The 14,264-nt window shown below is 43.9% G+C and overlaps 1 protein-coding gene across 2 annotated transcripts in view; it reads right to left on the bottom strand.

The window, feature by feature from the left end:
- The window catches only part of LOC137424934 (protein TASOR), a 241,837-nt gene that overhangs the window by 25,321 nt on the left and 202,252 nt on the right, over positions 1–14,264 (bottom strand). For both annotated transcript variants that reach the window (XM_068112841.2, XM_068112842.2), the window contains one exon: positions 11,128–11,303. In XM_068112841.2, the coding sequence (XP_067968942.2) occupies positions 11,128–11,303 (176 nt within the window). The remainder of the gene's footprint in view (positions 1–11,127; positions 11,304–14,264) is intronic.

Here is a 14,264-nt window from a genome sequence, read left to right as displayed (position 1 = left end):
ACGGCTTGACAAAAGCGCCATTTTTATTTTGGTGGTCCATTAGACCATATACAATAGATTTAGGACCGGAGGCAAGAAATATACAGTGTTCTTCACCTTTTTATTGGACAAAAACCAAGGACAAAAACCAATTATGTATATATTTTCAACAAGGAGGCTAACTTTTATTTCATTACATGCAGTGTTATTTGTAAAACTTATGCATGCCTGCATAATAAATCTTACGCTTCCATGTAATAATAATTAGTAATATAATACCGAGTGTTTATACAAATGTGTTATACTTGTGACTCGCGCACCTCTCATATATCTAACATGTACGCAACTACAAGGATGTAATGACAATATAGCTTTAGAACAGACATGTTGTTCAAGGTAATTTGTCCAGCAATTTATGTATTTACGATTTTAGTCTAACTCCAATAGCTGATGATTTATTTGCATAAATGTATTGCTCGATATTATGCTGTGCGAGTCGTATTTGCGCAAAAGTCAAACATTGTATATGTCTTGCCTCCGGTCCTAATTCTATTGCACATGGTCCAATGAACCACTAAAATAAAAATGGTACTTTTGTAAAGTCGTTTCCCCAAAAATTGCTAAGCTGCCTAACTAACAGGATAAAAGGAAAAGTAGAGAGAGGGGTAACACCAATAGCAGAGTTGAGGCCAAGATATAGAGAGACTTGAACAGACAATGGGTGTGGGGAGAAACTGGGAGGTGGGTGGGGGTGGGAAAGGAGTAGATGCATGAGGTGTATTATATATAAGGCAGTGCAGTGAAGACGTATTATATACTGTATATATATATATCACTCGCGTTCCATCGCAAAGTCATTGTGCACATCGCGAAGTTATTGGCTATGCTGGCTGCCATGAGCCATTTCCACTCGTACTTGTACGGGCGGAAATCACGGACCGCGATTTCATTTATAGTCTCCCCCACGGGCTTTATGTATAGTTTAAGAATTCATTCCGCATTTCGGTTAGCTGTGGGTGTGAGTCTGTTAGTTAGTACACAACGCAGTAGGTGGGACATATCTAGTGTTGTAAAACTGTCACACACAGGGTGTTAGATTAAATGTAGAGGGAAACCACATCTAAGTGTCACACGTAATTTAAAGAGTAGTCCTGAAACTTTCTCAAAACCGGTCGTTCTCACTTGTGTGGGTTCGACTCGGGGACAAGTCTGGCGAAGGAGGGGGGCAGTGCTACGGTTTTGAGATTGGCACATATTGGTCATTAAAGGTTAAAGGGTTGCCCCCAATAGTTAGTCCACGAGCAACACGTAGGCCACCTCAGAGTATTAGTTATGTCATAGTATGTGTAAGAATAGGCCATTTCCACTAGTAATATCTGCGTTGTGTAAAGACATGAGTTTAGGTCCTTTCATTTTGCGTCCACCCTCCAAGTTCCATCGATGGGCATAATTGATCCCGCGCCCCCATTTGGCTGATACACTCCGTTTGTTACGCTTTGGCTGCCCTTTGTTCGCTCGCTAGTCGAGTAACACGACATAGGCCTAAGGGGGAGGAGCGCGGGGTCGGGGTGGGGCGGCGTCAAGGCAGCGCGTCAGAGGCGATGACGGTAAGGGCCACCAGCCAACCAGGGCTCGAAGGGCATGGCGTGATAGGGCGTGGTACGGCGCGTCTGGCAAGTGCGAGAAGGTTCGCGGGGCGTGCCTATAAAAGCCAGTGCAAAAAGCCCTTGAGGAGGACTTTCCAGGAGAACTGAAGCAAAGGACTTGCTGAAGGAATTGCACATTGTAAAGGACTCGCAGAGAAGAGGGCTGGAAGGACTTTTACGGCGAGCGCATTGAGAGCACTTCATTGTGTCAGCGCTTCAAGGCTTTGAACTGTATTTGCCTATTACGTACGCAGCCACGCGAGTGAACGCGGCAATAGCCGCCAGTGAATTACCGCCGCGCCAGAAGCCCTCCCCTACCGTTCGCCCCGTAAATAGCCCAGTGCGTCCCAACGGCACAATACGAGCTCCTGCCTGCTGCCTTCACCAACTTCGCGGTACGAGCTGGGGACCGGAGAGAGAGCTGCACGGAAGCCATCCCTGGACGCGCTGGTGACCATCAACCTGACCTTCATCAGCAAGCCCCATGTGAGTGCGTCTGTGTGTGAGACGGGCCCGTTGTCCTGGGAGTAAGTTAAGACTGTTCTTAAGGATTGCCCTGTGTCTCTGCTTCTTCTTCTCATCATTGTGAATAGTGTAAATAAACCTTGTTCTTTCTTCCAATTCGACCGCCTTCGTGTTTTCCATCATTGACTAAGCGTGATACGAATTAAGGTTGCTTGAATCGGGGTCCATCTATAAACGGCACGGATCGCGTGTACGCACCGCTCGGCGTCTCAGCATGCGTGATTCGTGCGGGGCTTATTTCCTCGTTTCTGGACAGCGCGAGTAATTAGGTAATAGCGATTCTAGTCCTACGACCCTCTTTCGCGCTGTCCGGGAAGGACGTCATAGGTCCCGGGTCCCGTCGGCCAGTCAAAGACAAGGGGATTAATCCCCCCTTGGTAAGGGGAGTACCTGAGTTGCTGTGTTGTCATGATTTACACCAATCATAATACAAACAATTATTTTGCACAAATGTATTTGTTGTGTTTGTGATATTACATTTTTATAGGCAATTTAGGTTGAAGATTCAGGTTGAATGTTTTTTTTTTTCAAGAAAGAACCCCTCAGCACATACATAGGGGAGGGGTAGGTGCAGACTGGAAGTTTGGGACGATTACACCTCACCACCACGTAATTCAAAATACCTCACCACCAAGTAATTCAAAACACCTTACCACCAAGTAATTTAAAACACATCACAGCCATAAAACACGGAATAAAAACACCTCACAGCCATAAAACACGTAATAAAAACACCTCACAGCCATAAAACACGTAATAAAAACACCTCACAGCCATAAAACACTTAATAAAAACACCTCACAGCCATAAAACACGTCATAAAACACCTCACCACCACAAAATTAAAACACCTCAGTCATAAAACACGTAATAAAAACACCTCACAGCCACGAAATTAAAAACACCTCACCACCACGTCATTTAAAAACACCTCACCACCAAGTAAATCAAAACACCTCACCACCAAGTAAATCAAAACACCTCACCACCACGTAATTCAAAACACCGCACCACCACGTAATTCAAAACACCTCACCACCACGTCATTCAAAAACACCTCACCACCAAGTAATTCAAAACACCTCACAGCCACGAAATTAAAAATACCTCACCACCACGTAATTCAAAACACCTCACCACCATGTGTTTTTAAAACACCTCACCACCACGTGATTTAAAACACCTCACCGCCACGTCATTTAAAAACACCTCACCACCACATCATTTAAAAACACCTCACCACCACATAATTCAAAATACCTCATCACCAACGAATTCAAAACACCTCATCACCACATAATTAAAAACACCTCACCACCACATAATTAAAAACACCTCACCACCACATAATTAAAAGCACCTCACCACCACATAATTAAAAACACCTCACCACCAAGTAATTCAAAACACCTCACCACCACGTGATTTAAAAACACCTCACCACCACGTCATTTATAAACACCTCACCACAACATAATTCAAAATACCTCACCACCACATGATTCAAAACCACCACCACGTTATTAAAAACACTTCACAACCATGGAAACAAAAGTTTCAGGGAGTAGTTCAGTGACAACAGACACTGCTCAGATATGTAGATATATAGATAAATGACTGAACCTGAGTTGCTGTTTTGTCATGGTTTACAGCAATCATAATTCAAACAAGTAGAGATACATTCAAAGTACACCGCCCCGATGCCAAATAATTAAATATCCTACAGCGCGACATTGCCGGAGCGCCTTGGGCGCCCGGAAATACCGCAGTGCAGCTCATAGAGGCTGCATTGGGAGGGAAAGGTGTACACTAATTGATTGATTCATTGTATAATTAAAATCAATAAAAGATGATCACAAAATATTTTCTTAATCAATTGGCGAATAGCATAACTAAACCACTCGCGCTTCATCCGAAAATGTATCTTTTAGAAATTTAATTAAATGTCATTAATAAAAAATTAAATAACTAATTGATTAATCAATAAATTATAATTAATCAATTGAATGATTAATCAATAAATCAAAAATATCCTTGATAGCCACATCACTTGGTCACTCATGTCCAAATATTAGCTTCCGAGCTCCAAAGGTGCCTGAGATATTGGCCAAATGAGAAATAAAATAAATAAATGATTAATAATGAAAATAAATAAATAATCATCATTAAAAAATTAAATTATTAATCAATTCGGTCACAGAACACATAAACCACCACCATTTCATCAGAATGTGTAACTAAAAAAACAAAAAAACATTTGTCATTAATCAAATAATTAAATAATTGATCGATTAATTGATTAATTGATTAATTAATAAATCAAAAAGAGCCTTTGCAGCCAAATCACCTGGTCATTGGCATGTCCAAATATCAGCTTCCTAACTCAAAAGGTGCCTGAGTTAATGGTCAGAAGAGAAAGGAAATTTGATTAATTAAATTAGTACTTAATTAATCGCTTATAATTAAATAACCTCAATTAATTGATTAATCAAAATACAAAAAATACAGTTTTTGACAAAGGACTTGCTCACCATTGTGCCGAAATTTCAGCTTCCTAGCTCAAAGGATGGCTGAGATATCGCCCGGACAACCAAGAAAACAAACAAGAAAACAAACAAGTACAGATACATTCAAAGTACACCGCCCCCATGCCAAATAATTAAATATCCTACAGCGCGGCATTGCCGGGGCGCCTTGGGCTTGATTTATATACACCCAGATGTTGCTGCCAAGTTCCATGCGGGGCACTTCACATCCAAGAAGACTAGGCATGCTTTCTCCGCCATCTCCCTAGACCAGGCTCATGAACAAAACAATGCCACGGTCAAAGGCGATGGCGGGGCAGTGGGCCTAACTGAAAATCCAAGTGCCCTTCGACGGTGGATGGTGGCTGGCCCCGAAGTTGCTCGGGTCATCACAGAATTTGAGACCTCACAGCAACTGCGCCAAAGGGGAGAGCACACCCACCACCATGAGCAAACCGACAGTGTGCAGAAGAAGTTCGTCCAAGATGTCCGTGCACTGACAACAGTCATCGAAGAGATGGGCAGCCCCTTTGAAGAAGAAAGCACAGATTTGCTGGTCCTGGGCACACTGGAGATCTTGGGCCCAGCTGTTGTAGATACTGTGCATACAGCTTTACAGATTGGGAGAGATCAGTTCCATTCATTTGAGAAGGAACGTCTGGCAGACAGATCCAAGCCACTCAATGATGTCATCAAACGCAACAAACTCCCGTTGTTTTCATCCATCAAGGTCAAAGCTGCCCAGAAGAGCAAACAACAAGTAGCCTCTGCAAAGAGTGATTCAGAGCTCTTCTCCAGACTATACATCGCATGCCAAACCAGAGATGGGGGTCTCGAGCAGTTCTTCAAACATGAGAACAGCGCACATCCGCCAGCACTCTCGCAAAATGGACAGCTCCGCTTTGGTTCCAAAGCTGACTTGTTGCAGCCCTTAGAACAGCTTGTCGAAACAAAGTCGGACCCACCACAAGTATCTTCTGTGATCCTCGATGGAGCTGTAATAGTTCAAATGCTGAGCCCAGGCCAGACCAAAACATTTCTTGACTATGCCACAAAAGTATTCGTTCCATACATTATGTCACAGCTTCAACATCGATCTCGTCTCGATCTAGTGTGGGACCGCTATGCAAAGTCAGGCAGCCTGAAGGCAACTGCAAGGACCAACAGAGGCAAGGGAATACGCAGACGTGTCACTGGCTCTGCCCTCCTACCAGGCAACTGGCACAGTTTCCTCCGTGTCGACGAGAACAAGGAGGAACTCTTCAGCTTTCTGTCTAAGCAGGTCACGGAGTCCATCGATGTGCCAGACAAACAGCTGATTGCTACTGACGGTGAACAGGTAATGTGCATGATGTATGTTAGTGTGTGTTAGTGAAAGTGTGTGTATGTGTCTGGGTGGTGAGAGTGGGTGCGTGCCTGCTTGTGTGTTTGAGAGTGTGTGTACAATCTTCTGTGGTTTCAGTACATATTATACAATGTATTATTGATTTATGCTGTTGTAGAGTAAATTCTTACCCACATATGTGTATTCTTTTCATATAATTTAATTTTGATTATATAATCCCGATTTGTATTATCTATTCGGAAGAATATTTTGTATTGTATATATAATCTTTAGCTGTCCACGGTACACTCCCTCAAATTGTTAAGAAAGGCCTATTGGCCATAGTGTTCTTGAATTGCTTTTTTCTTTCCTGGCATCTTGGGGGAGTGTACACGAACAGGCTACTGTTATATGTGCAATGTCATATTGTATGATTTCATGTGTTTGATGCCAAGTAAATAACAATAATAATAATAATAATAATAATAATAATTGCCCTGTATTTATGTACTTGAAATAATGTACTGAAATAAATTAATAAATGTTATGCAGATTCATGTCAGGTTTTATTCGTGACCACCTACACCAAAGGAATTCACATTTAATTTACATCACGGTATTGTTCATGCTTACACCAACAGGTCATTGCTGTACCACCATGTGCAGACACAGCCGCTCTGGCCCCGTGCAATCACGAGGAAGCAGACACGCGCATGATGCTCCACGCAGCAGCTGCTATGAAATCTGGACACCGCAGAGTACTCATCCGCACCGTGGACACAGATGTGGTGGTTCTCGCTGTGTGGATGGCCCAGGAGCTTAATGAGGTAGTGGACGAACTCTGGTTAGCGTTTGGAACCGGAAAGAACTTCTGCTACATAGCAGCACACGAGCTGTCTGCTACCCTGGGACCAGACAAAGCCAAGGCACTGCCAATCTTCCATGCAATCACAGGGTGTGATACCGTCTCGAGCTTTGCAGGTCGTGGCAAGAAAACAGCATGGGCAGTATGGGAAACTTTTCCAGAAGTGACCAATGCATTCCTGGACCTGGCATCTGCACCAAGTGAGATCTCTGAGGATACACTGGCAACCCTGGAGAGATACGTAGTGCTTCTGTACGACCGCACATGCACATGTTCTGAGGTGAATCTGGCAAGAAAGAAACTCTTTGCAAAGAAATCTCGATCCATTGAAGCAATACCTCCAACACAGGCCGCCCTAGTACAACACGTGAAGAGAGCAACTTACCAGGGTGGACATTGTTGGGGACAGTCTCTTGTCCCACACTGCTATCTCCCATCACCATGCGACTGGGGGTGGGTGGACAATGACGGACAGTTCGATCCTCTGTGGACAACACTACCAGAAGCTGCCAAATCCTGCTATGAACTCATCTGTTGTGGGTGCGAAAAAGGTTGCAGTGGGAGATGCAAGTGCAAGAAAGCGGCTCTGAAATGCACAGCACTGTGTGCCTGTGATGGTGACTGCTCACATTGAGTTGGAACTGTGACACTTGGCATGACTTGATGCAATACGCTCGCTAGTTCTCTTGCTGAACGTGTGTATACAATGTACGTAATATGGGATTATCAGTTGCTTATGTGCATTAAAACATATTTCAATACAACCATTCAATTCATTGACCTCAGAAATGTACATCTAGACACCAGAATCAAGTATCTAGCTGGCATAGAACCAGAGATATCGGTCAGCAGATTTTCGGAAGCCGCCATCTTGGAATCCAATATGGCGTCAGTAAATCAACTTCTAAGTAGAACCATTCAATTCCTTGACCTCAAGTTTGTACATCCAGACACTAAAATCAAGGCTGTAGCTGGTATAGAACCAGAAATATTTGTAATTAAAGATTTTTAAGCCGCCATTTTGAAATCCAATATGGCGGCCACATTGGGGTGAATTCCAAAGTGGTTCCATATCTGAAAATGTTCTCCATATAATATTCTATCATTCTGCCAAATTTGGTGCTTCCATCACAAAATGCACAATTGGTTTGCTATGCCGCTGCACTATTACTAGCCGAAACCCGTGGAACATCCACGGAAGGGAGGATGTGGTGTATGGATAGAGTGTACCATTATGGATGGCATCGGGGATTTGCTTGTCCGAGTAAGAGTTAGGAAGAAAGATGAGAATGAAGAGTGCATATATGAACAACGATCGCCGACACCGGCACAAATGCATGCTCTGGATTGTCCACTCAGTGGACGGCTTGCTTTCGCCTTCGCCCAGCAGACGCCAATACGATGGCGTCGTAAGATGGCGTCGTATCGGTAGTTAATCGGATGCTTTTGGGCCCCAACGTTGGCTAATTCAGATTTTTCGAGTATGGCTGTACGTGATAAACAAAGAGCGCGGTTCGTAGATCGTAAATCCATTAGTGCCGTGGGCATCGGGTCACTGGGTGCGGCGTAAAAGGGATAACAATGATGAGTCCTTACGCTATTATTATATAGATTTTGTGTATATGAGTGAGTGGGTGAGGGTGTGTGTTTTTGCATGAATTAATTTTAACATGAGTGTGTGTTTTTGTGTGCTGAATTTTTTTTTTTTTTTTTTTTTTTTTTTTTTTTTTTTTTTTTTTTGTATACAAGATCGAGGCTCGTGAAAGAGCGAGTGGTGTATGATGTGGTGTATGATGGCGTCAGTAAACTTAGCTAGTGGTGTATGATGCAAGGGTAGGTGGTTGGTTGGTTGGTGATGTGTGTGTATGGGTGTGTATGTGTGTGTATGAATGATCTGGTGTGTTTTGTTGGTGAGTGGTGAAGGGTATAAAGGTGGGTGTTTGAGTGTTCCACCATGTTTGTTTGGTGCTGTGGATGCTGGATGTGGAGGTGGTGTTGTTGTTGTTGTTGTTGTTCGCACTGGCTGGGGGTGGTACGCATCCAGGTGAAGTTGCTGCATGCGGATGTGTATGTGCCCCTGCTGGCCCACCTTAGCTGACCGTATCGAGGTTGAAGGGCCGAAACGGGATGATGCTGAGGACCTCGACTGAGGACCCGGTCAGTGCGGCACACTTGTGACCAGGTGTGTTTTGAACCTATATCTATATATGACTGTACCCGAGTTGCTGTTTTGTCATGATTTACACCAATCATAATTCAAACAATCATAATGCACAAATGTATTTGTAATATACGTGATATTACATTTTATAAACAATTGAAGTTGAAAACTTCAGTTGGGGAAAAAAAAATTCCCCAAACAATTCCCCAAAAAAACAACAAATAAAATGGAATTTTTTTCAAAACAAATACCCTTAGGACATACTGACGGGAGAGATAGGTGCATACCAGAAGTTTGGTACGATTTCACAAAAGTTTGAGGGAGTAGTTCAGTGACAACACAGACTGCACAGATATATATACAGACTTGGCATTTAATATGGAATATTTTTTTTTTCTTGACTTGGGTTTACTTTCTTAACTCAGTATATCAATCTGGTGAGTTTCTTTTACACTTTGGTGATTTATTTGTTTAAAGAACTATGTCACTGATTGTCTGTCGCAGCAAGAAGTCAACAACAGGATTATATCACAGGTGGCGTGTCAAAATGTACGGACAGGTACATTTGATGATTGGCTTCACAGTCGGGTATATAAGGGTTGTTGTGTTCTGTATTAGTGGAAAACAACTGCTGCACATCTCCAAAAGTTATTGCCGCTTCCTCTGGAGATGGTCCGTCAACTCGACAATGCTGTTTGTCATGGAGTGGTGGCTTTACAAAATTCCGGCATGAAACAGCGTGCTATTGCTCGGCAGTATGGGATCATTCAAGGTCAGGTGTCAAAGATCCTGAAACGAAATGCTCAGAGGGGTGTCCCTACTCCAATACCGAGGTCAGGACGTCCCCGCAGAACCACAAGGAGGGATGATCGCCAGCTGCACCGGTTAGTCCGCAATGGCCGTACCAAGTCAGCTAATCGGCTTAGGGCTGAGTGGCAGCAACTGACAAATGTGCCTGTATCCAGAAGGCTAGTCGACCAACGACTGGTTCAAGCAGGCTATCGTGCCATGCGTCCCCTGAGAAAGCCATGCCTGACCAGACAACACCGCCAGCGCCGATTGCAGTGGGCCAGAGAGCACCGTCAATGGCAGCCAGGACACTGGAATCACGTGATCTTCAGTGACGAGCCTAGATTTCTGGTCTATCGTCAAGGTGGCCGCGTCCGAGTGCGCAGACAAGTGCATGAAGCCTACAACAAAGATTGTATTGTGCCAAGAGTCCAAGCTGGAGGTGGTGGGGTGACCGTTTGGGCTGCTTTTCATGCAGGGGACAAAACTAACCTGGTTGTTCTGAATGGAAACCTGAACCAGTTCAAGTACAGGGTCATTCTGGAAGAAACATTGCTTCCATTTGCTCATGCAGCCTTTCAAGGAAACTTTGTGTTCCAAGATGGCAATGCACGGCCTCATCATGCTCGCATGATCCAACACTTTCTTGCTGACCGTGGTGTAGAGCATATGGAGTGGCCTGCCATGTCCCCGGATATGAATCCGATAGAGAACTTGTGGGCAGAATTAACGCGTCAAATCGACCACTTGGACCAACAGCCGACCTCTGTGCGTGCATTGCAGCAGACTATTGTCACTGCATGGCAAGCGATTCCTGTCCAAGCCTTGGCAAATCTCGTGAACAGCATGCCTCGACGTGTACGTGCTCTCCCGAATGCTCGTGGGGGTTACGCGAAGTACTGAACTCTAATTTTACTGTCCATAATCCCAGTCGTAATTTAACTTTTGTTTTTGTTGAAAAAAAAATTGGCTAATGTGCAAAATAAAGAGATACTTCTGGAAAACGCACAGAAGTTTAACACAGTACTGTCCGTGAATTGAGTTCGATATCAGTTTACATCACTTTCAAGGATCAATTTATTTGCTTTGAAATGTCAAATGTGGTTTTTGTTTCTTTTAAAGGTAATTAAATTAAAGGTAAAGGTCAAATAAAGGTAATTAACAAAATCTAGAATAATTTCAACATAATTCCAATGAACTTTTGGTTCTAAGTCATCTTGAAAAGTAAGTTCACCCCCACAAAAAAAATATTCCATATTAAATGCCAAGTCTGTATATATATAGATATACGTGCATATATATATACATCTTGCCTTAGCAAAGGTTAGTGCAGAGTCTTCATCAAAACCGTGCAAGTAAAACGAGTGCGTTGTTTTGTGTCCTTTGTGCACAACATTTTTTAACACTTTTTGCAGCTTTTTGTCTCCAGGTGGCAATGTCTCGAGGTTGAGACCATCCTTCACTTCTTTCAAATGGAGGCCATCTGTATCTGAAGGTAGAGTGACACATTATTATTGCACATAAATGGTGACAGAGCACGAATTGATGAAAAGTCATATCAATTTTAAAATAATAGAGAAATGCACAAACTCAGGTGACAGAGGCCTTTAGTTTAGTGGGAAGAAAGGGGTATCGTGCACCCCCCGGAAATCAACTTCTAATCGACGTCTCTAGATCAGAAAAAATGCGTAGAAAACGATGAGCTATGTTAACAAATTGTAAAAATGTCCCACGTATCATTTTTATGCAAATTAGGGCCGCCATTACCTATATCTCAGCCATTACTGCAGATAACTGAACAAATAAGGTGTCTAGACCCATGTTTTGAGGGTCAAAGATTATAATAAAACTATTCTTGAAGTGACCACATGTGTCCGTGGCACACTAGTATGCAAATTAGTGCCGCCATTACCGAAAAATCTATTTTTTGGCATATATCGGCTAATATTGCACATAACTACACAAGTAAGGTGTCTAGACCCATGTTTTGAGGGTCAAGGATCATTGAAAGACCATTCCTGAAGTAACTATGCGTGTCCTTGGCATGTAAATTCTAAAGTATCGACATCACCGAAAATTTGATTTTTAGCTGTATCTCAGCCAATATTGCAGATAAGTTGACAGAGGGTTTTTTCAGTGTTTTTTTAGGGCAATACTTTCACCAATGTAACTTCTCTTTCCCATTCCAGATAAGCAGTGGTGATAGAAGTGGACATTAAGCCATCATGCCCAAAAGAAAACGTAACCAGAGCGCAGATCCTGCAGCCCCCAAACACTCCCAGCCAACATGCATCCTTCATGTGCTATCCACGTCTGATCATGATAGTTTTACACCCCTCAGTAAAATCAAAGGAACTGCAAGTGAAAAACTACAGCAATTTCATAAGATCCGGGACCAACGTCTCCATCAATCACATGAGTCCCCATATCGTATGCAATCGGAGTGCGACCAGATTCCTACAACTCTCCCCGATGATCTGGAAAGTGTTGGGTATCACCGTCAGCATTATCAGCACTTTACTGGCAACCTCAATCGTCTGGGAGGTGATACAGAACCAGAAGCATCAACCTCACAATGGCATCACTCCCCTCGTAAATCATCTTCAGCGGGTTCCGCTGGACCCATCTTCCCACCAGAGTGCATTTTCTGTGACAAAGTAGAGATCAAAGATGGTGATCGCAAAACTGAGCGAGTGGAAGTCTTCTCATCTTGGAAGAACAAAGAAAATGCGCGGGAGCAAATCGAATCACGGGCCTTGAAAATGGGTCCAGTTCGACTTCATCGACGGGTGAAAAACAAAGACCTCCTTGCTGTCGAGGCCAAACACCATCCATCATGCTTGAGAGCTTTCCACACAGCGTTCGCCAACTACGAGCGCAGGATTCGTAGAGCCGAAAGAGCAATTAATACCGAGCATGCTCGCATGTCAGCTGCCCACAACAAGGCACTCGTCTCGGTACTGGAGCACATTCAAACTCATGTTGTCCAGCAGAATGAGATCTTACGGCTATCTTCCTTGTGCTTGCTCTATGTTGAAGAACTGAAACGGAATGGGTACAAGAACTCGAACTATCGCTCTGAGAAACTAGGGAAACGACTACAGAATGACCCAATCAAGAACCATGTCTCATTCACGAAGGTCGATCACGACAAAGTTGATGCAATTTCATTCTGGCTCGTGTACAGCTTTCTACCTCAATTTTCAAAGTCCAATGCCTCTTTGTGTTTCAGGTCGAGGTGCGTGAGCTCCCCACAATCTACAGCAACCAGGAAGAGACTGATACTAGGGTGGTACTGTACCTCCATCACGCCGCCGCCCTCGGATACAAGAACGCTGTGGTCAGAAACCCTGCCACAGATATCTTTGTGATTCTTCTCTGCCACGCTCACGCCATCAAGCTGACTGGAAACCTGGATACGGAGTCAGGGAAACATCGACAACTACTCAACCTCTCTGAGCTCGCAGAATCCCTGGGAGAAGACTACTGCGGCACTCTTCTTGGGTTCTTTGTATTCAGTGGAGAGGACTGCACCAGTTCCTTCAAAGGCAAGGGGAAGGTGGGGCCCCTGAAAAAGCTGGAGAAGAACCCCAGGTTTCACAAGGCCTTCAGGCAACTCGGTGATGACTGGAACATCACGCCACAGGTGTTGAAGCAGTTGGAACAGTTCACCTGCCTGATGTACGGACAGAGTCGAGAGTCTTCGGTGGAGATCATCCGTACCAAGCTGCTGCGCAAAATGGTGGGGGAGGACAAGAAACTCACTTCCAAGTCTAAGGTCGACCTGGCTCGCCTTCCTCCCTGCCAGTCTGCTCTGAAGCCGCACATCCAGCATGTGAACCACCGCATTGCCTTGTACAAGCGAGCTGACGAACCCATTGTAGAAAAGCCAAAACCCTACGATGAGGGGCAGGGATGGATGAGGACTGACGAAGGCGTGTTGGAACCGGTGTGGTGTTGTGGTCCTGTCCGACCAACCTCGCTGGTTGATCTTCTGGACACTGAAGATCGTGAAGAAGAGGAGGAGGAGGAGGAGGAGGAGGCGGAGGAGGAGGAAGAAGAAGAGGACGAGTTTGACTTTGATGATTTCGTTGAAAGCGACGATGATCGATTGATCTGATAGTGGACCTGTGATCGCAAAAATAACACCATTTGTGAAATCATTGCCCTGAAAAACCCCTCTTAACCTATCTACAATATTGGCTAAGATACAGCGAAAAATCAAATTTTTGGTAATGCCGGCACTTTAGAATTTACATGTTTACATGCCAAGGACACACATAGTTACTTCGGGAATGGTCCTTTAATGATCCTTGACCCTTAAAACATTGGTCTAGACACCTTACTTGTGCAGTTATGTGCAATATTGGCCGATATATGCCAAAAAATTGATTTTTCGATAATGGCGGCACTAATTTGCATACTAGTATGCCACGGACACATGTGGTCA

Source organism: Myxine glutinosa, chromosome 4 (assembly GCF_964187855.1).
Source record: "Myxine glutinosa chromosome 4, kmMyxGlut1.1, whole genome shotgun sequence".
NCBI classification, from domain to species: Eukaryota; Metazoa; Chordata; class Myxini; order Myxiniformes; family Myxinidae; genus Myxine; species Myxine glutinosa.
The sequence above is the reverse complement of the archived record's forward strand: the minus strand, read 5'-3'. Positions and strand labels throughout refer to the sequence as shown.